Here is a 21596-nt window from a genome sequence, read left to right on the forward strand (position 1 = left end):
TTAGTTTTCTGCCAATATTAGATCGGTCCAGGGATGGGCTCCAGCTGCTGCTACTGCCGGTTCAATCAGGGACGTGCCCGGCATATGCACACACTTGATGCGTATGCATACGCAGTGCAACAAAAAATGCTCTGCGCATGCGCAGAAGGCAAAAACAAGTAACCTACAGTGCTGCCAAGAGAACCAGTTCAGGGGTGTGGCAGGCCTGGGTGACTGCTGCTTTCAGCGACCCAGGCCGCCAAGTTTTCGATTTTGATTTTTCGATTTTCGATTTTGATTTTATTGTATTTCTATGCCGCCCTATTCCCAGAGGGACTCAGGGCGGCTCACAAACCAAGTCGGGGGGGGGGGGAAACAGAGAAAGACAACGGACAACACAACACCACAATTTTAAAAACAATCAACAGCCACACCATTCGAGCGGGGACAGGAACTCATCAGCCCCAGGCCTGTCGGAACAGCCAGGTTTTTAAGGCTTTGCAGAAAGCCTGGAGGTGGTGAGGGTCCGAATCTCGATGGGGAGCTCGTTCCAGAGGGCCGGAGCAGCCACAGAGAAGGTCCTCCTCCGGGTGGTAGCCAATCGGCATTGGCCAGTGGATGGAATTCGGAGGAGGCCTAATCTGTGGGATCTAATCGGTCTGTTGGAAGTAATTGGCAGCAGGTGGTCTCTCAAGTACCCAGGTCCAATACCATGAAGGGCTTTATAAGTGATGACTAGCACCTTGAAGCGTATCCGAAGACCAATAGGCAGCCAGTGCAGCTCGCGGAGGATAGGTGTAACGTGGGTGTACCGAGGTGCACCCACAATCGCTCGTGCGGCTGCATTCTGGACAAGCTGAAGTCTCCGAATGCTCTTCAAGGGCTGCCCCATGTAGAGCACATTGCAGTAGTCCAGTCTTGAGGTCACAAGGGCACGAGTGACTGTTGCGAGGGCCTCCCGGTTCAGGTAGGGATGCAATTGGTGCACCAGGCGAACCTGGGCAAATGCCCCCTGGTCACAGCCGACAAATGGTGTTCAAAAGTCAGCTGTGGATCCAGGAGGACTCCCAAATTGTGAACCCTGTCTGAGGGGCGTACTGTTTGACCCCCCAGCCTGAGAGATAGAAAACTTGGCCAAGTTACTACTGGTTCATCCGAACCAGTCCGAACTCGTAGGAACCCACCTCTGGATGGGTCTAGTAGCACTAGGGTTGCGATATAGATTCAAGCAGTAAGTAAAATTATTTATCCAGAGATCAGATTCAAATTTACTGACTCCTGTTTCCCATTGAAGTGATGCATTTGGAACATGCAAGAAACCTGGATGATTGTTCTTAGAAATGTTGTTTGAATCCTTTCTATGGTGATCATACTGTATGGTTCTAATTGAGCCCTTATAGCAGTTGTGTTTGGGTTATAGCTGCAGCAAACTAATTGCAGCAGGGATGAACTATGCTCCTTTAGAAAAATAATAAATTTATTTAGACAATGCAGATCTCTGTTCATTGTCGGATACATAGCCCGGGTGGGCATTCAATGACTATGCTAAAGCCTTTGATTGTGTGGATCACAACAAATTGTGGCAAGTTCTTAAAGAGATCGGAGTACCAGACCATCTTATTTGTCTCTTGAGAAACCAATATGCGGGTCAAGAAACAACAGTGATACCTGGACATGAAACTACTGATTGGTTCAAAATTGGGAAAGGAGTTCGACAAGGATGCCCTGTCTATATGCAGAGCACATCATGAGAAATGTGGGGCTAGACGAATCAAAAGTTGGAATTGCTGGGAGAAATATCAACAACCTCAGATATGCAGATGATACCACTCTAATGGCAGAAAATGAAGAGGAACTTGATGCAGTTGGAAGAGGAGAGTGCCAAAGTTGGCTTGAAACTCAAGATCATGGCATCTGCCCCTCTCAGTTCCTGGCAAATAGATGAGGAAGAAATGGAGGTAGTGACAGATTTTATTTTCCTGGGCTCCAAGATCACCACAGTGGTGGGTTTCACATTTTGTTACCACTGGTTCGCTGCACATGCACCCACTTAACAAGTCAGAAATTGGGAAGAAACACTCTGAAGTTTGTGGGGTTCCTCCTCTTTTGCACACATGTTGGCAGAGGAGCCATTTGTACTGGGCACGGAGGGTGCTGAAATGGTATCAGTATTTTATTCACTGTTTCCAGGAAAAGATCCAGGTGAAACCCAATCCATGCATGTCCAATCCATGGCTCTGGGCCCATGATAAGCATTTATAGTCATTCACATACTTTTCTAACTACTCAATTACAAAAAAGAGGGGAAATATTGACTTTCCTGGGCAGAGTTGACAGGAGGGACATTAAAACGTGAAAAATTATGTCAGAGATATTAACTGATACTTTATAACATACCTACCCAAAATTCATTTTTCTATTTTATTTTGACATCACATGTTCTTTTGTATTCAGATGTGGTTTTAGCAAAATAATGAAACACTTGGGCATGAAGATGAAGCCCAGAAGTCCAGCATTAGAAGCCAAAATGGAGAAGACCTGCACAGCCACCATGTACTTCCCTTTGGTGCTCAGGTATGTGGGCAGAAAGGACACCCAGACACTGCAGAAGATCATCATGCTGAAGGTGATCAGCTTGGCTTCATTGAAAGACCCAGGCAGATTCCTGGCCAGGAAAGCTGCTGTGAAGCAGATGGCAGCCAGGAAGCCCATGTAGCCAAGAGCACCATAGAACATGGCAACAGAGCCTTCATTGCACTGTAGAATGATTTCTGCAGATTGTGAGTGTGTATCAGTCTCAGGGAAGGGAGGGTAAGCAGCAAGCCAGATGATGCAGAAGACAACTTGGAGACCAGAGCAGGAAAGGATGACGGTGTTGGCCAAACTCTTTCCAAGCCATCTCTGAACATTATTCCCTGGTTTTGTGGCCCAGAAGGCCAGCACCACTGTGATGGTTTTGGCCAAGACAGCAGAAATAGCAGCAGAGAAGACGATGCTGAAGGCTGTTTGTCGTAGAAGGCAGGTGACTCTCCTTGGTTGACCAATGAACAAGAAGGGGGTGAAGAAGGAAAGCAGGAGACAAACGAGAAGGATGTAAGAGAGATCCCGATTGTTGGCTTTGACTATGGGAGTTTCTTGGAATTTAATGAAAGTTCCCAAGACAAAGCAAGTGATCAAAGAGAGGAACAAGGCAATAGAAGTCAAGACAAATCCCAACTGTTCTTGATAATATAGGAATGTTTTAATCTTGGGGATGCAGTGATTTTGGTTGTTGTTTGGATGTTGATCTTCTGGACATCTGCTGCATTCTTCTGTGTCTGAAAAAGGACAAGAGTAACATCTACTTTAAAGCTTGTTATTTTCTGTGATGCTAAAATATTCCATTCAAACTGTGCATCCAACTGTGAAGGAAGCTTAATTTGGCTTCCTCAAATGAGAAAAGGAATGAAATCATGGCCTCAATGGTCTCTTCCAAGTCTGATCATTTTGAAAGAACACCAATTCTCTGATGAAACCAGTTATTTGTCACCAATTACAATTTGATCTTGAAGCCATTTTTGAAAAGGCAATTACAGATTTTGTCTGGGTTTTACTGTCTGAATGGGGATGTGCTTATGAGTAGTTTCCCCATGTTTTTGCCCCTCTTGTTCATGCCTGCATGGCAAGGAAAAATCACTTCCCTTTGGGCAAGCATTTTGAAGATAGATGAGAAAAGACCCTCCAAAGATTTAAGCTTCCTCTATTCATTCCAATCAGAAGGTGGGATGCAAACAAAATATGATATTTTCCCATTCTACAGCTGGACCTGTTCAGAAAAAGACTTCAGCCTTTCATGGGTTTATTAATGGACCAAGGACCAATGGATAAAACACACAGAAAAAGGGCCATATGATCCTAAATTTAAGGTAAAATGAAGATAAATGATAATAGAGGGCATCTCCCTGGTAAAGTTTCTCATTTTCCTTGGTTGCCACCCACCTTCCATGGTGGAAATGGTTCCTTCTGCACAAGGAGGACAGTCATAGCAGCAGATGGGCTTCCCTTCCTGAGCCACCTTCATGAATCCAGGATGGCAGCTTTCTCCACACCTGGAAGGAGGCAGGGGCTGGACAGAGGGAGGAAGACCATCCAGAAAATGAGTTATGATTTAATTTCCAGAAAAGGGCAAATGAGAAAGAACCTGGTGATCTCCAGTTCAAGGGTTAGCTTTCCCAAATGTGAAACCTATATAAAGAGATCAACAATGTGCTTGTTTGAATGTTTCTTCCCCTTCCTTTTTTCTTTCTTTGTACATTTCCACGTTTACTTTAGGGTCTACATTTACATACTACTTTTCTCAAGATAAAGTTTAATACTTATTTTCCCCTTTGGGGAAATAAAGTCACTCTCAGGATCTCCTGAGACATGGTGTCTCTCTGGATTCCTGCCATCAAAGGGGAAAGGGGGAGAGGCATTTGGGCAATCCTCACCTGTGTAGCTAATGGTGGGAAAATGGGGAAGCGGAAGTGACAATGGAGGAAGAGCTGGTCACCAAACTGGCTTGTACCAGGATCGTCAAGGCCGTTTCCCCTGAGAATGGAATGTCACCAGTTTCACACCTCAGAGTTTCTCAAAACATCATACTGGTATCACATTGACTGACTGGGGGCTGATCATGGAGGGAGGGATTGGGAGTTAGAAATAATAGCTTTGTACTTTGAATGGGAACACCAGATTCCACCTGACTTTACTGCAACCAGTTTCTTTCAGCAAAAGTTCCTTTGCTTCAATTAAATGAACCATGAGCCCCACTTTCGTGAGAGAGCAAACTGCGGTAGGCCTGACACTCGCACCTACACTGACGCAAATATACATTCCTTCAGAAAAGATTTGTGATTAATCTCCTGAAATAGTTAAGAATATTTTCCCACATACTCTTTGATATCAAAGCAAAGACTTCATCATGGCTCTTGGAGAATGTTCCCCACCTTGTTCAGCTTGTGCATCTTTTCCAAACTCTTTTGATTAACCATGAAGTTGAAATCCAGGGATCCCTGTTTTTCTAGGCTTCCAATCATCATTCTGCTGATTGACCTGTTGTGAAACAGCCAATCAACAATGTCCAGGTCTGTTGTCAGGTGTCCCTTCTCATCCAGAGAGACTCCAGCTAAGGATCTATTATAAAACTCAGAATTTCCAAGGAAGGGATGAAGCTGGAATAGAACAGAAAATGGGAACATTTAGAACTCAAATTACCTCTTAACATATGGATGTGTAACTTGAGAATATGCTTCTGGGTTCTTTGCCTTGCCTTGCCTTGTCTTGCCTTAGCTTACCTTACTTTACCTTACCTAAGATGGTATGGTAAGGTAAAGGTTCCTCTTGCACATATGTGCTAGTTGTTCACAATTCTAGCACATATGGACAAGGGGAACCTTTCCCTACCTTCCTGTGCTCATCTCCATTTCAAAGTCGAAGAGCCAGCGCTGTCCAAAGACGTCTTCGTGGTCATGTGACTGGCATAACTAAATGCCAAAGGCACATGGAGCACTGTTACCTTCCCACCAAAGGTGGTCCCTATTTTTCTACTTGCATTTTTACATGTTTTTGAACTGCTAGGTTGGCAGAAGCTAGGATAAGTAATGGGAGCTCACTCCATTATGCGGTGCTAGGGATTCGAACCGGCGAACTGCCAACCATACTGATTGACAAGCTCAGTGTCTTAGCCACTGAGCCACCGCATCCCTTGAAAGATGGTATGGTAGTACAGGACAAACAAACTGATCTGCAACTTTGGGCCTTCCTCTGTGGTACATGAAATTAATCTGGTTTTTCTTCATTTTTAATTTCCTGCACCAAAAGGATACATTACGTTTTCCACATATCCTTACTTGTATGGGAGGTACCCAAGACAAATTATTGAACTGGACAGCTCCATCTCCCTCTCTTCTGGTGGATGGAAGGAAGACAGTGATGTGTGGTGAAGTTTATGGCTGGTGAGGCAAGCGGGCAAAAGCCGCCATGCCACCCCGGCGCTATATCTAGACTAAATGAGGCATGTGGTTCTCCCGCCTCCTCCTGTAGAGGGCACTTTTTTAGAGGCTTTTTTAAACAGTCAAGCACTAAGCAGAGTCATTCACTGTGACTCTGGCAGCAACTAGCTCAACCTTTTTCCTTTTACATTTTTTTCATAATGACAGTGGTGAGGCCCTGCCTCCACTGCCTCCCCTGATTGCACATCACTGAAGGAAGAGAATGAAGTGGAGGTCATTCAGGACTCTAGATGGAAGTGGAAACCTTTGGAATACCTGAATAAATTAAAGGCCTATCTGGAATCTGAGAGATCATTAAAAAAATGTTATGCGGAAGTCCATGCCTAACACCTTGTACACCGATATCTCCTGCAATTCAAAAGAAATATGTGAACCTACAACATTAATATAAGTTTGGAGATACCAGGATGGACACATATATAAATATAAAAAAGAGAGGAATAGACATTTGGAATTTGATTTTTTTAGTAGTCAAACACATGTGTTTTTTCCCCCAGAATAGCTATCCAGTTCTTACAATTCCAAAGTGGATTCTTGGCTGCAAGAGAGATGCACGGAACAGCAAAGAAATACCTGCCAAGCCTTCAGCCTCGGAGTTTCCAAGTTCTTGCCACCTTCCATCCTTGTGCTCTTGAATCTGGAGAGATAGGCTGCATGTAAGGCCCATGCCACAGCCCAGATGGTGCTGTAAATGAAATAGTTATCTAGACACAAGATGGGATCCACCACGTGTTGGGGCAGAGCCTGCAGATCTTCTCGCTCTCTGCAGCGTCTCCAGACTTTCACAGAAAAGGCCTCCTTGTTGTAGGAGCACATGAAGGCTTTCTCTGCCAAGTGTTTAATGAACAAATAAATATGTCCAAACCCACCATATTTTTCCATTTGATTTATCTTCAAGAGAAAGGCAACCACACTGTGAAGGAATTGAAAGGACAATCTGTGCTCTGTGAAATAAAGGCTCAAGTCCCAAAGCACTGTTGTCACTATGATTTTTCCCGCAACAGGTTTCTTAATTCTTTCATGTACCACATGCAGAATTGCGATTCCTGCACCGATTGAATTAAACTCTGCAGCATAAACAAAGATGTTCACTTGCCTCCAATTGTGATATTCAGTAAAATCTATGGACATTTTTTGAATTGTTGGTGAAAAGACCTGTGATATAACTGGACAAATGCCATTTTGAATCAGCATTAAAGTCAATGTTGTTATGAATTTCTGCCCCTGGTCAGTGTCCGGAGCAAGCAGAGCAACCAAAGTCCACCTGAAATGAAGGAGAAGCTTGACAATCCCTGAATACTGGAATCCTTCAGCAGGGAGCATCGGGTAGAAGAAAGGAAAGCCAGTTTTATCCCCCAGAATCGGAGAAACAAAATTGTAACTAATCTGAAAAGGAAGGAAAAGTGGTATTTTAATCTAAAACTCATGACAGATGTAAGGCACCGATTCTTTTTTTTTTCCATATGTTTTTATTTTTTATTCAAAACAAAGTTAAAATATCAAACTCAAAAATAGCATGAGAAGACAAAAAAGAATAAAAAACATAAAACAATCAAAGCATAAAAAAGCATAAAACACATTATACACATATTATCCCCGATAATTGAATACTGCTTAATATATTACTATAGCATTAATTCCTAGCACTTGTGAAACCAGCTCTCCCCAAAATTTTAAACTACTCAATCTACTTGTAAATTGTTGACCTGATTACAATATTTTGTAGTCATTAACAGGAAGAACAATAAGAGTAAAACAGAACAAAAACAAACTTTCAAAGCTCTCTGTTAAGAAGCTGTTATAATCCGCTTGTAGAAAATTTACCGTGGCATCTTAGCTATCCCAAATCATCCCAAAAGTTATAAATAGATCACCTTTGATCAAATATCCATGTTTTTTCAATGTCACTTCTTATCAATTGCTGTTTAATTAAATATAATAAATTCAGGAATTTGAATTATCTTCCAATCAAAGTGCAAGCAGAAGTAGTTGCCAGTTAACTGTAATAAATCCATCCTCTTCTTCATAGAGGAAAGCAGGGGTGGGATTCAGCTGGTTTGAACCAGTTCAGGCAAAACAGATGTTAATTTTACATCTGGTTCACCAAACTGGTAGTTGCAAAGGTGTGCTGGCCTGCCCATCCCTCCCCTCCCCAAAGTCTCCACATGGCCTATACATCATGCAGGGCCCATGTAGAGGCTCTGGGAGGGCAAAAATTGGGCTTCCTGGAAGTTCCGGAAGTCCAGAAATGGACCCATCCCCCTCTTTTAGGGGGGGGGAAGATGTGTCTTATACTCCAAAAATATGGTATGTGCTAGTCATTCCCGATTCTAGGGGCCAGTGCTCATCTCTGCTTCAAAGCTGAAGAGCCAGCGCTGTCCGAAGATGTCTCCATGGTCATGTGGCCAGCATTACTAAATGCTGAAAGCACTTGGAACAATTACCTTCCCACCAAAAGTGGTCCCTATTTTTCTACTAGCATTTTTATGTGCTTTCGAACTGCTAGGTTGGCAGAAGCTGGCACAAGTAATGGGAGCTCACTCCATTATGCGGCACTAGGAATTCAAACGGCCGAACTGCCAACTTTTCTGATCAACAAGCTCAGCACCTTAGCCACTAAGTCACCACATCCCTATTCAACCACTAATCAACTTTTAAACCAAAAAGCAGAATAAAACAATAAATTTAAAAAGTGAAAATTAATACTCAGGCACACTTAGAAAATGAAAATAATTGACAGGAAGTTGTCAACTTCCTGAGGGTATTGGAATATTCAAGAACTCCCCCCCTCACTTCCCCACTGGGTCCATGATCATCCCAAAGTCAGATTTGGTCACTCCTAAGTGCTCCCTTCAAAACCAGGGAGTAGCAGTGCTAAAGAATCAGTTTTAACAGTGAAATCAGCAGATCATCACTAAGAGAAAAAACCCTCTTATCATGAAGCAGCCATCTCGGGAGGAAAAATTCTTTTACCATGCAGCAGCCAGAGATGGTATTCAGCAGGTTCTGATAAGTTCTGCAGAACTGGTAGTGGAAATTTTGAGTAGTTCAGAGAACCAGTAAATACAACTTCTGACTGGCCCCACCCCCACCTATTCTCTGTCTTCCAAGTCCCAGCTGATCAGGAGGAAATGGGGATTTTGCAGTATGTTACAAGGAAATTTTGAATCCCACCCCACTGGCAGAAGCCAATTCTTTCTTTGATGAAGGGTTAGTTCCACTTCTTGCAGTGAAGACATCTCTATTCACTCATTGCTTTATGTATTGCTTCTTTCTGCACTAAAGTTTTTTTTTTAATCCTAGGAAAAAGTCCCCATATCTGAACTGGAAAGGTGTCAAGGGCAGATCTGTTTGCTTTATTCTTTCTCTTCCTTTGAATAACCTGAAGCAGCATTCCTAAGACCTATTATTTTCATAAGATACTCTGAACTTCATATATAAGGGAGGACCTCTGATTGAAACCTACATGATAAAAATTGGGGTTTCCAACAAACACTCTGTCAGCCTCTGCTTTGCTGTTGCTTCAACTGCCATGAAACGGGGAGGGAGGGCATGGTATTTGGGAGGGGTTACTCGTTGTGCTGGAGGAAGGTTCTGGAGTTCAGCTGCTGATCGGACTATGCATGCATGGGAGTTTCCCGCCAGGACTAACGGCACCGACATTCCATCTTCGTGATGCCTTTTGAAGTTATCTCGCACCTGACACTTGGGAGAATTATGATTGGACTGTAACTGTGATGCCAAGGGGAGGGGAATGGGCTATTCTATATATCAATCGCTTTCGCGCCTAAATATTCAGATTTCGCTTCGCTATGCCTTTAATCATTTATAATTAGTAAAAGTACACTTGATTTCCACACATGGAGACTCGTGGTCTTTCTTTCCTAATTATTTAATGGAGAGGTGCTGACAGACTCACCTGTGAGATTTTGTAGGTACCCAGCATGGATGATATCTGGATGGAGAGACCAGTTTCAGCCCCATCCAGAACAGCCACTGTGTTTCTCTGTCTTCCACAACTGTAGTTGGGAACATTGGCCTCCCCAACCGAAAGCAGGTCCAGCAAAGCATCTGAAGTCTTTTCTGCATTAAAATAATTTTCATAGATATTGTAGCCCAGGGTGATGTTGGGCAAGATATGAGAATCCCGGTTGATATCCTGGATGGCTAAAACAAAGGATAGTATTTTCCAGTATTCTGTCAATTGCATCCTGCGAGGATAATATATTAAACATACAGCAAACAATGAAAATAATATTTTATTTAATGACTTCTTAGAAATATATTTCTAATCAGCCTTTGCCCAAGAATCAATCTGAATTGATTATAGCAATCTTAAAAAAAAATGGCACATATTAATAAAACCTATCTAATTATATTTCAACAACACTACATGAATAAGTGACAGTTGAGCAAGATTTCAATCAGAATAGAGCTGGAAAGAGACCTTCTAGTTCAACTTCCTGCTCAAGCTGGCGACCCTATAACAGGGGTGTCAAACTAAAGGCCCAGGGGTTGGATCCAGCCCATGGGGTGCTTAGATCTGACCCATAGGGCCACCCTGGAAACAGCTCATTTTTGCTGGCAGAGCTCTTGGGCCACCACAGGCACCCCTGACATGATTGACCTATAGCTGGCCACCTCCACCCATCCTCCCGAAGTGAAACACCACACTGATGTGGTCCTCAATGAAATCGAGTTTGACACCTATGCCCTATAGCATTTCACACAAATGGCTGTTCAGTCTTTTCTTAAAAAACATCCAGTAATGAAGCACCCATAACTTCCGAGGCAAGCTATTCCACTGGTTAATTGGCCTCCCTCTTAGGAAGTTTCTACTTAATTCCAAATTGCTTCTCTCCTCGATTACTTTCCAACCATTATTTCTTGTCCTGCCTTCTGATGCTTTGAAAAATAAGTGGATTCCCTATTCTTTGTGGCAACCCCTCAAATACCGGAATACTGCTATCATCCATACCCCTCATCCTTCTTTTCTTTAGACTGGCCATATCCAATTCCTGCAATCATATTTAATATATTTTTCTCTCCAGGCCTTTAATCATCTTAGTTGCTCCACTCTGCACTTTTTCCAAAGTCTCAACATCTTTTTTGTAATGTGGTGACCAAAACTAGATGCAGTATTCCAGGTGTGGCCTTAAATAGGCTTTTCTCAGGATGTGAGCATTTGATGACATATAGTATTTTCTCTCTAGATAAATTCCCCAGTATTTAATATTGGAGTTGTTTGGCCTGTTTTTCTGTATTATATGCATAATCATTAACTGCACATGCAAATACAAACTCACAAAGAGAATGGGATGCTGTGATGGTTAGCAAAGAATACCTATGTTGAAAGCTTTCGACTGGAGACTTAATCTACATTGAAATCACTATAGGAGTAAGACATTTGGTATAAGTTCAAAATGGGAGTGACAGACAAGGGAACTCCATAAAATAATACATTTTGATTTTTTTATCATATTATCAATGAATGTAAGAACCCTCCCCTCCCCATTAGAGAATGGCTGTTTGTTGTTCATAGTTAAGAAAACCTGAAGATTCCTGCTGCAAGATAGTACTTGAGAATTTCAAAGGATTTCAAAGGAGACTCATCAGTTGCAGGATCTAAAATAGATCCCCAAAGATGAAAAGCAAAAATAACTGCTGGAACTTCTGAATAAATCAGAAACAAAGTAGCTCTCATGCAGTGCTGAAAGATTGACTTACGCCGATACTTGTGTCAAAGGAGAGTTTTTGAAGCTGAATCTTTCAAATTTAGCCTGAGTTGCAGAGATTAGGCCACCAATGGAAACCTCTCCTGGTCTGTAATGATTCTTTGGATCCACTACATCCCTCTGTAGAGTCAGGGAGCATTTGTTCTTAAGCATCCCCCAGATTTTCTGGACACATAGAAGTAATTGAAATAGCAACATGATTTGGGTTCCTGGTGGAGTGTTTAATCCTGTGTGTGGTTTAAATAAAGAGCGAGAAGATGCTGCGGAAGAAAGCTTTTGTGTTGCAGACAAAATTTAGCCAAGTCTTCACTTCTGAAGTCTACAGGAAAACACAACTCCCCGCTTTCCCTGAAGATGATCTCAGCCTCACTTTTTCTCTCTGGACCTAAATGTGCTTCTGTGTGAAATCAAGGTGAAAATATATCTTTGATATATGTTTGTGTAAAATCTGAAAGCTTCCAGAAAAGTCTTTGGAGAATAAGCACCAAGACAACAACTAAATCAGTATAATTTGGATAACAGCAACAGGAAGAAAAGTCACAGAGAAGGTTTATTCTTTGGAGATGAGCTATGGAGGAGAACCTAGCTCCAAACGTCCTTAAGAGAATATCTTCATGGAAACAAATGTCAAAAGAGAGTTTTGGGATGTATGGAAAGAGTCACACATAGATCTTAATATATTTTGATCTTTATTTGAAGTGGACTTTAGTTTTAATATCAAGTAAGCCAAGGATCTACTGAGGTTACTTTTTTGAATAAAGATAATAAATTAATTAATTAATTAATTAATTAATTAAATTGATTTATAGGCCGCCCAATCCCAGAGGACTCCGGGCGGCTTACATCGAAGAAAGAATAATAATAAAAAATGACAATAAAAACATGTTAAAAACAACACACATACATTCGTTACGATCGGAGCTGGACCTCAACAATGAGGTCAACAGCCCCAGGCCTGCCGGAATAGCCAGGTTTTCACAGCTTTTCTGAAGGCCATGAGAGTGGGCAAGGTCCTGATTTCTGGGGATAGCTCGTTCCAAAGGGTCGGAGGAGCCACAGAGAAGGCTCTCCTCCAGGGAGCCACCAGCCGGCATTGTCTGGCTGACGGCATCTGAAGGAGGCCCACCCTGTGGGATCTCACTGGCCATTGGGAGGAATGTGGCAGTAGGCAGTCTTGGAGGTATGCTGGCCCTAAGCCATGTAGGGTTTTAAAGGTAATAACCAACACCTTGAATTGCGTCCGGAGAGCAATAGGTAGCCAGTGCAGCTTGCGGAGGATTGGTGTGATGTGGGTGTACCTAGGTACACCCAATATCATTCACGCGGCTGTGTTCTGGACTAGTTTCAGTCTCCGAACACTTTTCAAGGGTAGCCCCATGTAGAGCGCGTTGCAGTAATCCAGCCTTGAGGTGACTAGGGCATGAGTGACTGTTTGGAGTGCCTCCCGATCCAAGGAGGGCCGCAATTGATGCACCAGGCGAACCTGGGCAAAGGCCCCCCTGGTCACAGCCGACAAATGATGTTCCAGTGTCAGCTGTGAATCCAGGAGGACTCCCAAATTGCGGGCCCTCTCTATGGGGTGTAAATTTTCTCCCCCCAGGATCAAGGATGGACTGTCTGGACTGTCCTTCGGGGGCATCATCCACAGCCATTCAGTCAGGATTGAGTACGAGTTTGTTTACCCCCATCCAGATCCTGACAGCTTCCAGGCATCGGCACATCACATCCGCCGCTACACTGAGCTGGCACGGGGCAGAGAGGTACAATTGTGTATCATCAGCATACCGATGATACTTAACCCCGTGCTGCCAAATGATCTTGCCCAACGGCTTCATGTAGATGTTAAATAGGAGGGGGGACAAGACAGAGCCCTGCGGCACACCACATTTAAGGGGCCTAGGGTTCGACCTATGTCCCCCGACCAACACCGACCGCGACCTGTCGGAGAGGTAAGAGGAGATCCACTGTAAAATGCTGCCTTTCACTCCCACCTCCTCCAACCGTCGCAGAAGGATACCATGGTCGATGGTATCGAAGGCCGCTGAGAGGTCAAGAAGCACTAGGATAGAGGAATGTCCTCGATCCCTGGCCCACCAGAGATCATGGGTCAGTGCGACCAAAGCGGTTTCTGTGCTGTACCCAGGACTGAAATCAGACTGAAAGGAGTGTAGATAATCTGCTTCATTCAAGGTCCATCGGAGTTGAAGCGCCACCACCTTCTCAACAACCTTTCCCAAAAAAGGAAGGTTGGAGACAGGATGATAGTTCTTAAGAATAGCTGGGTCCGGAGAAGACTTCTTAAGAAGGGGCCTTACCACCGCTTCCTTTTTAAAAAAATAGTCTTTATTAGTTATACATTTTTTAAAGGATAAAACATACAAATACAAATACAGTTTTAAACATACAACCCCCCCCCCCGATGACAGTCATTCACAGCCCAACTTTTTTTCCTTCCTCATTGTTTAGTCTCTAAGCAACATCTTCTCGTTACAAAGTTCAGGGATCTATTACAATACCCATGTTCACTTTTAGTTCCCATTGCTTCCTTTAAGGGCTGCATGAAAGACCCCTCCTGTAAAGATATGTTCGTAATCCTCTGGAGCCAGCCTCGTGTTACCTCCCTGCGGGTCCAGTAAACAGGGGGAGGCACTCATCGCTCCCATGGCCTTGCCACTTCCTCAGGGGTGACAAAATCAAACTCATCCCAGGAAAACCGACTTGGACTCGCCCTTGGCACCTAAATGAAGTATGCAAAACATGTTCTATTTTATTTCCTCGATGTAGCTTACCAAAGCCATAGCAAATATTCCAAGGATGAGGACTTTTTTTTATTACTTTGGTCAATAGTTGACTTTAGGTTCTCCTGTTTGATTATTGTCATTTTTTAGAATGACAGTTCTATATTGGAGTGAAAAAAGTTTTTTCCTTGCTTATGAAGCAAATGTAGAATATAGAATAACAGAATTGGAAGGGACCTTGGAGATCTTCTAGTCCAACCCCCTGCCTAGGCAGGAAACCCTACACACGTTATCCAACATCTTCTTAAAAACTCCGTGTTGGAGCATTCACAACTTCTGGGGGCAAGTTCCACTGATTAATCGTTCTAACTGTCAGGAAATTTCTCCTTAGTTCTAAGTTGCTTCTCTCTTTGATTAGTTCCCACCCATTGCTTCTTGTTTTACCCTCGGGTGCCTTGGAGAATAGTTTGACTCCCTCTTCTTTGTGGCAACCCCTGAGATATTGGAAGACTGCTATTATGTCTCCCCTAGTGTTTCTTTTCATTAAACTAGACATATCCATTTCATAGAGTATGTATTGATGCTTAAACATGACATTAGCCCAATTTCAAATTGTGAGTAAACCTGAAGGACTTCCTCCAATGTAAGACTCTAGACACTCATATTTTTCATTATTGTATTTTGAAAAGAAGAAAAACAGAAAAAAACATTAATGCAGAAATAAAATATCAGTATGTGAACAAAGAAGTTACAAAAGTTAGTGGAGTCCAATAGACTTAGTTAATATTCACTGGAGCTTATTGAAAAGATTCAGACAGAAAGTAACTAACACAAAAATCATTGTGAGTGGTTGGGTTTGTTCAAAATCTCTCTTAGAATTAGGAGTGATGAGATGAGAAGTCCCAGATTCTGTATCTTTTTGGATTAGCATATTATATAGTTATTGATCGAAGAGCTCCAGGAAGAGATTACTCAAAATTCAGAGACATGAGTTCCACCTGTAATCTCCCATCACCATCCAGACACACATAATCTATATGTACTAAGTAGACACCTCCAGAGCACTACTGATACATTGTGAAGCAATGCATGATTCAATAGGAAAAAAATGGGTATAAAATAATTCTTAAGCAATAGAAACACACGTGGAGGAAGGGTTCAAAATTTACATTAACTATAACTTGAAAGAATTTTTAAATAAAATATTGTACTGTTGATACTCAACACCCAATAAATTGTCAAAGATGTATAAAGATACTTCAGAGAATTTTCTTTTACTGTAGGTTTCAAGGACAAGGAACTTGAAAAAAATTGGGAATTTATATTGTATAACAATAAAGTCCCGACATTTTTTGGATATTGACAGCAATAACAAAGCTTTATGCACAAAAATAGAAAGATGTATAAATTCCCACAATGGAAAAAGGGCTGGAGAAACTGATGGAACTAGTGGAGATGGCCTAATTAACTGATTTATTCAAAGAGAAGACTACATCTAACTTTGTTTTTATCTGGAAATGTCTTTCTCCCCGGCTTTCTTCATCCTCCCCAGTCTTTGAATGATGATCATAAGGCAGAAGAGGCATTGTTACTGGATGTGGAGGGTCTTGAAAGGATATTGGTGTTTGATTCTCTGCTTGCAGGCAAAGCTGCAGGTGAAACAAAATCCATCCATGTCTTGAAATTGGCTCTGGGAGCTTGATATAATCATTGATGTTCTTTTCTAAGCTGTCAGTGGGAAAGAAAAAAAAAGGGGGGGGGAATCATATTTATTAAAAATACAAGACCTTTTCCAACATGACTTAAAAAATATTGACTTTCCTGGGTAAGATTGATTGGGGGTGGGGAATCAAAATGTGGTTATTACTATTTTGTCAGAATTACTGATATTTTAGGATATGCCTCTCCAAAGCTGGCTCTTCTATTTTATTTTGACATCACATGTTCTTTTGTATTCAGATGTGGTCTTAGCAAAATAATGAAACACTTGGGCAGAAAGATGAGACCCAGAAGTCCTGCATTGGAAGCCAAGATAGAGAAGACCTGCACAGCCACCATGTACTTCCCTTTGGTGCTCAGGTAGGTTGGCAGGAAGGACACCCAGACACTGCAGAAGACCAGCATGCTGAACGTAATCATTTTAGCTTCATTGAAAGACCCAGGCAGATTCCTGGCCAGGAAAGCTGCTGTGAAGCAGATGCCAGCCAGGAAGCCCATGTAGCCAAGGGCACCATAGAACATGGTAACAGAACCTTCATTGCACTGTAGAATGATTTCTGTAGATTGTGAGTGCATGTCAGACTCAGGGAAAGGGGGGAAAGCAGCCAGCCAGATGCTGCAGAAGACAACTTGGAGACCAGAGCAACAAAGGATAATGGAGTTGGCCAAACTCTTTCCAAGCCATCTCTGAACATTATTCCCTGGTTTGGTGGCCCAGAAGGCTAGGACCACTGTGATGGTTTTGGCCAAGACAGCAGAAATGGCAGCAGAGAAGATGATGCTGAAGGCCGTTTGACGTAGAAGGCAGGTGACTCTTGTTGGCTGGCCAATAAACAAGAATGGGGTGAAGAAGGAAAACAGGAGACAAACAAGAAGGATATAAGAAAGATCCCGATTGTTGGCTTTGACTATGGGAGTTTCTTGGAATTTAATGAAGGTTCCCAAGACAAAGCATGTGACTAAAGAGAGGAACGAGGCAATGGAAAGCAAGATGATCCCCAATTTTTCTTGATAGGAAAGGAAAGTCTTAATCTTGCGGATACAGCAAGTTCGGTTGTTGTTTGGATGTTGATCTGCTGGACATTTGCGGCATTCTTTTGTGTCTAAAAAACAGAAAGAATAACATCTACCTTTAACAGATTTAACAGAGTTGGAAGACTCTTGTAGGTCATCCAGTCCTAGCCCAAGCAGGAGACCCTACACCGTTTCTGACAAATGGCATTCCAATCTCTTTTTGAAAGCCTCCAGTGATGAAGCTCCCATAATTTCCAAAGGCAAGATATTCCATTGGTTGATTGTTCCCATTGTCAAAAAACTCTCCTTATTTCTAGATTGAATCTCTCCTTGATCAGTTTCCACCCATTATTCCTTGTCTGGCTTTTGAGTGCTTTGGAAAATAGCTTGACCCCTTCCTCTCTGTGGTAGTCCCTAAAATATTGGAAGACTGCTATAATGTCTCCCCTGGTCCTTCTTTTCACTAGACTAACCATCCCCAGTTCCTGCAATCGTTCTTCATACGTTTTTGTCTCCAGTCCCATAATCATCCTGGTTACTCTTCTCTGCACTTTTTCTAGAGTCCCAACATCTTTTTTATAGTGTGGTGACCAAAACTGGATGCAGTACTCTAGGTGTGATTTTACTAAGGCTTTATAGAGTGATATTAGTATCTCACTTGATCTTGTTTACATCCCTTTGTTAATGGAATTTAGGATTGCATTGCCTTTTGGTTGCCGCCACACATCGCTGGCTCATACTTAACTAGTTGTTTACTAAGATTCTAAGATCCTTGTCACACCTACTGCTATTAAGTCTGGTTTCACCAAGTCTATATGTGTACTTTTTTTTCTTGCCTAAGGGTAAGACTTTATTTTTCTCTACATTGAATTTCATTTTGTTTGAAGGCCTCAGTGTTCAATTCTGTCAAGACCATCTGGATCTTGAGCCTATCACCTAGGGTGTTAGCTATTCCTGCCAGTTTAGTATCACCCACAAATTTGGTAAATTCTCCTTTGATTTCCTCATCTAAGTTGTTTATGAAGATATTAAAGAGATATTGGACCTATGACAGAAACTTGTGGTACCCCACTGCTTAGTTTCTTCCATGTAGATGTAGACCCATTAAGAACTACTCATTGAATATGGTTTGTCAGCCAGTTATGAATCTGTCTGGTGGTGATGCTATCTATCCCACTCTTTTCTATCTTACGAAGTAGGTTGCGGTCTACTTTGTCAAATGGCCTGCTGAAGTCTTAATATATTATGTCCACAGTATTTTGCTGATCACCTAATTTAGTCACTTTGTCAAAGAATGAAATAAGATTGATTGGGCATTATTTGTTTTTAACAAACCCATGATGGCATTTAGTTATAACTTTCTTTGTTTCTAGATGTTGACAGGTCTGTTTTTTTAATTATTTTTTCCAGTATCTTTCCTGGTATTGATGTTAGGCTGATTGGTTTCTATTTTCCTGGGTCTGTTTTTACCCCTTTTTTGAAGATGGGAAACACATCAGCTCTTTTCCAATCCTCATGTATTTCCCTGGTGTTCCAGGGTGTTTGAAAGATATGGTACAATAGTTCTGGGATAACATTTGCCAGCTCCTTCAGAACCTTGAAATGTAATCTGTCAGGTCCCAGTGACTTATATTTGTCAAGAGCAGATATGTGTTCTCTTACCATGTTCTTGCTTTTTAAATTTTTTATTTCTAGTATGTATATCTTTTACAGTTATGTTTTTGGAAGGTTGGGTTATAGTTTGAATCACTTTCCTTTTCCTTTTTGTTGTTTCTTCACTTAGCCTTGTTCAATCATAATTCACTGCTAGCTAATGTGTGTGTCAGATTTCCTGAAGCACTCCTGTTTCTCACATTTAGTAGACTGTTGTCCCAAAAGGTCATGAAGGATCACCTCCAACGCATGGTGTCACACTTATACTCCCCCATCATCAGGCAATAATCATTATGACCTGGAACCTCTGGTTTTTTAAGGAAAAGTGGGAGAATAGTAATTAATTTGAAACATGAAAGTTGAGATGAAGAGAAATAATAGAGTGCATCTCCCTGGTAATGGTAAGCCATCATTGAGCGACTACTTTTTAATATTCTCCTCTTACCTTGTTGGTAATTTCCTATCATTTACAATAGAAAATATAGATATTAAAGAAATAAAAATTGCTAAAATGTCTATCAAAATGCCTCCATGGAAAATGTTAGGGTATGTGGTCTTCCCAGATAAAAAATGTTTCCCTTTCCTTTGGTGCCACTCACCTTCCATGGTGGAGATGCTTCCTTCAGCACAGGGAAGACAGTCATAGCAGCAGATGGGCTTCCCTTCCTGAGTCACCTTCATGAATCCAGGATGGCAGCTTTCCCCACACCTAGAAGGAGGCAGGGGCTTGACAGAGGGAGGAAGACCATCCAGAAAATGAGTTATGGTTTAATTTCCAGAAAGGGGCAAAAGAGAAAGGGGTTGCTGATCTCCAGTTCAAGGGTTATCTTTTCTAAATGTGAAGCCTATATAACTAGATCAACAATCTGCTTTTTTGCATGTTGCTTCCCTTTTGTTCTTCCTTTCTACAGTAACTTTTGAACACTTGCATTTTTCTTTTCGGTTTTAAATTTAACATGCTAAATTTCTCAAGGTAAAGTTTGATACATTTTTTTCCTTTGGGCAAATAAACTGAAATGTACCCTGGCTGAAATATGCCTACTTTCATAGAAGATTTATATATAGATTGATACTGAAGTAGCTAAGGATGTACAGTATTTCTCACAGAGAGTTTTATATCAAAATAAAGACTATTATTGTGCCTCTTCGAGGATGTTTCCCACCTTATCCATCTCTTCCAAACTCTTTGGATTAACCATAAAATTGAATTCCAGTGATCCCTGTTTTTCTAGGCTTCCCAATATTGTTCTATGATGTGATGTGTTCTGAAACAGCCAGTTCACAATGTCCAGGTCTGCTGTGAGGTCTCCCTTCTCATCCAGAGAGACTCCAGCTAGGGATCTATTATAAAACTCAGCGTTTCCAAGAAAGGGATGGAGCTGGAACAGAACAGAAAATAGGAACGTTTAGCTGAATAACCAGACTTCTATTCTAAGACTCCTTAAGTGAGAATGAAGATTTCAGATTCATTTTTCAAGTTTGGGTAAACATACAAATGCAAAAATAAATCAGGAAATTAAGAAAATCGGACAAGGAACCGTTGGTACCAGAAATTTTGAATAATGCCATTTCGTTATATTGATAAAGTAGTTGGTTAAAGATGTGAAAATTCTTTTGAAACACCAAAGATGTAGCAAGAGGAAATCCTGTAACATCCTGGAATGAATTAAAGTGCAAAAGGAAGGAGTATAAAGTTGGATTATTTGGAGTAAATAACTATTTACTTGACATTTCTGGTAGCTTCTCATGGACCTGTTCTGAACTAGTATTGAAAAAGGATTTTCTCTAGCATTAAAAAAAACTTTTTTCTTACTATCCTTTCATATTTTAGTTTAGTTTATATTTGTGGTTATTATATATATTATATATATTAAAACGAATAAAGAGAGCTGTTTTATCAACTGTTAATCTTCTACGTAGTATGACAGATTCAGTCACAGTACGCTACAGGGAGAACAAATAGTTTACAAAAGAAAGAACTCAGATCAACTCTTGATATACTAATGTGCATTTTTCCTCCTGGGCTCCTTGTCTTAGCTTAGCTAAAGTGGTGTGGAGATAAAGGATGGACAAACTAATCTGCAACTTTGAGCCTTCATCTGGTACATCAATTTCATTTGTAATTTCCTACACTGAATAGATACATCCAGTTTTCCATTGATCCTTGCTTATGTGGGAGTCCTACTGCCCCTTACAATTACTTAACCATAATAGCTCACCTATTATAGGAACAGGAAGGAATAGAATAAAATAACAGAGTTGGAAGGGACCTTGGAGGTCTTCTAGTCCAACCCCATGCTTAGGCAGGAAGCCCTACACCACTTCAGACAAATTGTTATCCAACCTCTTCTTAAAATCTTCCAGTGTTGGAGCATTCACAACATCCGGAGACATGTTGTACCATTGATTAATTGTTCTAACTCTCAGGAAATTTCTCCTTAGTTCTAGGTTGCTTCTCTCCTTGATTAGTTTCCACCCATTCCTTCTTTTCCTACCCTGAGGTGCTTTGGAGAATAGCTTGACTCCCTCTTCTTTGTGGCAACCCCTGAGATATTGGAAAACTGCTATCATGTCTCCCCTAGTCCTTCTTTTCATTAAACTAGACATACCCAGTCCCTGCAACCATTCTTCATATGTTTTAGTCTCCAGTCCCTAATCCTCTTTGTTGCTCTTCTCTGCACTCTTTCTAGAGTCTCAACATCTTTTTTACATCATGGTGACCAAAA

At 41.5% G+C, this 21596-nt stretch overlaps 2 protein-coding genes and 1 long non-coding RNA gene across 3 annotated transcripts; all 3 read right to left on the bottom strand.

Moving 5' to 3' along the window:
- Window positions 1-2400: 2400 nt before the first annotated feature.
- On the bottom strand, window positions 2401-12118 carry LOC148047022 (vomeronasal type-2 receptor 26-like). The gene is made up of 6 exons (XM_087707680.1): window positions 11739-12118; window positions 9931-10222; window positions 6585-7397; window positions 4947-5171; window positions 3958-4084; window positions 2401-3296 (listed from the first exon to the last, which is right to left on the bottom strand). Exons 1-6 carry the CDS (start codon window positions 11942-11944, stop codon window positions 2401-2403), a joined length of 2559 nt encoding a protein of 852 aa, XP_087563806.1. The 5' UTR covers window positions 11945-12118.
- A 3188-nt stretch (window positions 12119-15306) lies between these two features.
- Window positions 15307-20210, bottom strand: LOC148047023 (uncharacterized). Its single transcript, XR_015696105.1, has 3 exons — window positions 20034-20210; window positions 19470-19596; window positions 15307-16212 (listed from the first exon to the last, which is right to left on the bottom strand). It is a non-coding gene; the product is annotated as an uncharacterized LOC148047023 (long non-coding RNA).
- LOC148047024 (vomeronasal type-2 receptor 26-like) lies at window positions 16319-18556 on the bottom strand. The gene is made up of 2 exons (XM_087711113.1): window positions 18553-18556; window positions 16319-17306 (listed from the first exon to the last, which is right to left on the bottom strand). Exons 1-2 carry the CDS (start codon window positions 18554-18556, stop codon window positions 16411-16413), a joined length of 900 nt encoding a protein of 299 aa, XP_087567239.1. The 3' UTR covers window positions 16319-16410.
- Window positions 20211-21596: the final 1386 nt, after the last annotated feature.

The sequence above is a fragment of the Thamnophis sirtalis genome, unplaced genomic scaffold (genome assembly GCF_051295495.1).
Source record: "Thamnophis sirtalis isolate CommonGarterSnake01/CBP01778 unplaced genomic scaffold, rThaSir2_p1.2 scaffold_3, whole genome shotgun sequence".
Lineage (NCBI taxonomy): Eukaryota > Metazoa > Chordata > Lepidosauria > Squamata > Natricidae > Thamnophis > Thamnophis sirtalis.

What these genes read in the sequence shown, in the direction of transcription:
- LOC148047022 (XM_087707680.1), bottom strand. Translation starts at nt 11,944, where the DNA reads ATGTTGCTATTTCAATTACTTCTATGTGTCCAGAAAATCTGGGGGATG. An exon ending in GTACCTACAAAATCTCACAG is followed by an intron (nt 7,398 to 9,930) that starts GTGAGTCTGTCA and finishes CTTCCTTTTCAG; the next exon opens with ATTAGTTACAATTTTGTTTC. An exon ending in AACCATTTCCACCATGGAAG is followed by an intron (nt 3,297 to 3,957) that starts GTGGGTGGCAAC and finishes GTCCTTTTTCAG; the next exon opens with ACACAGAAGAATGCAGCAGA.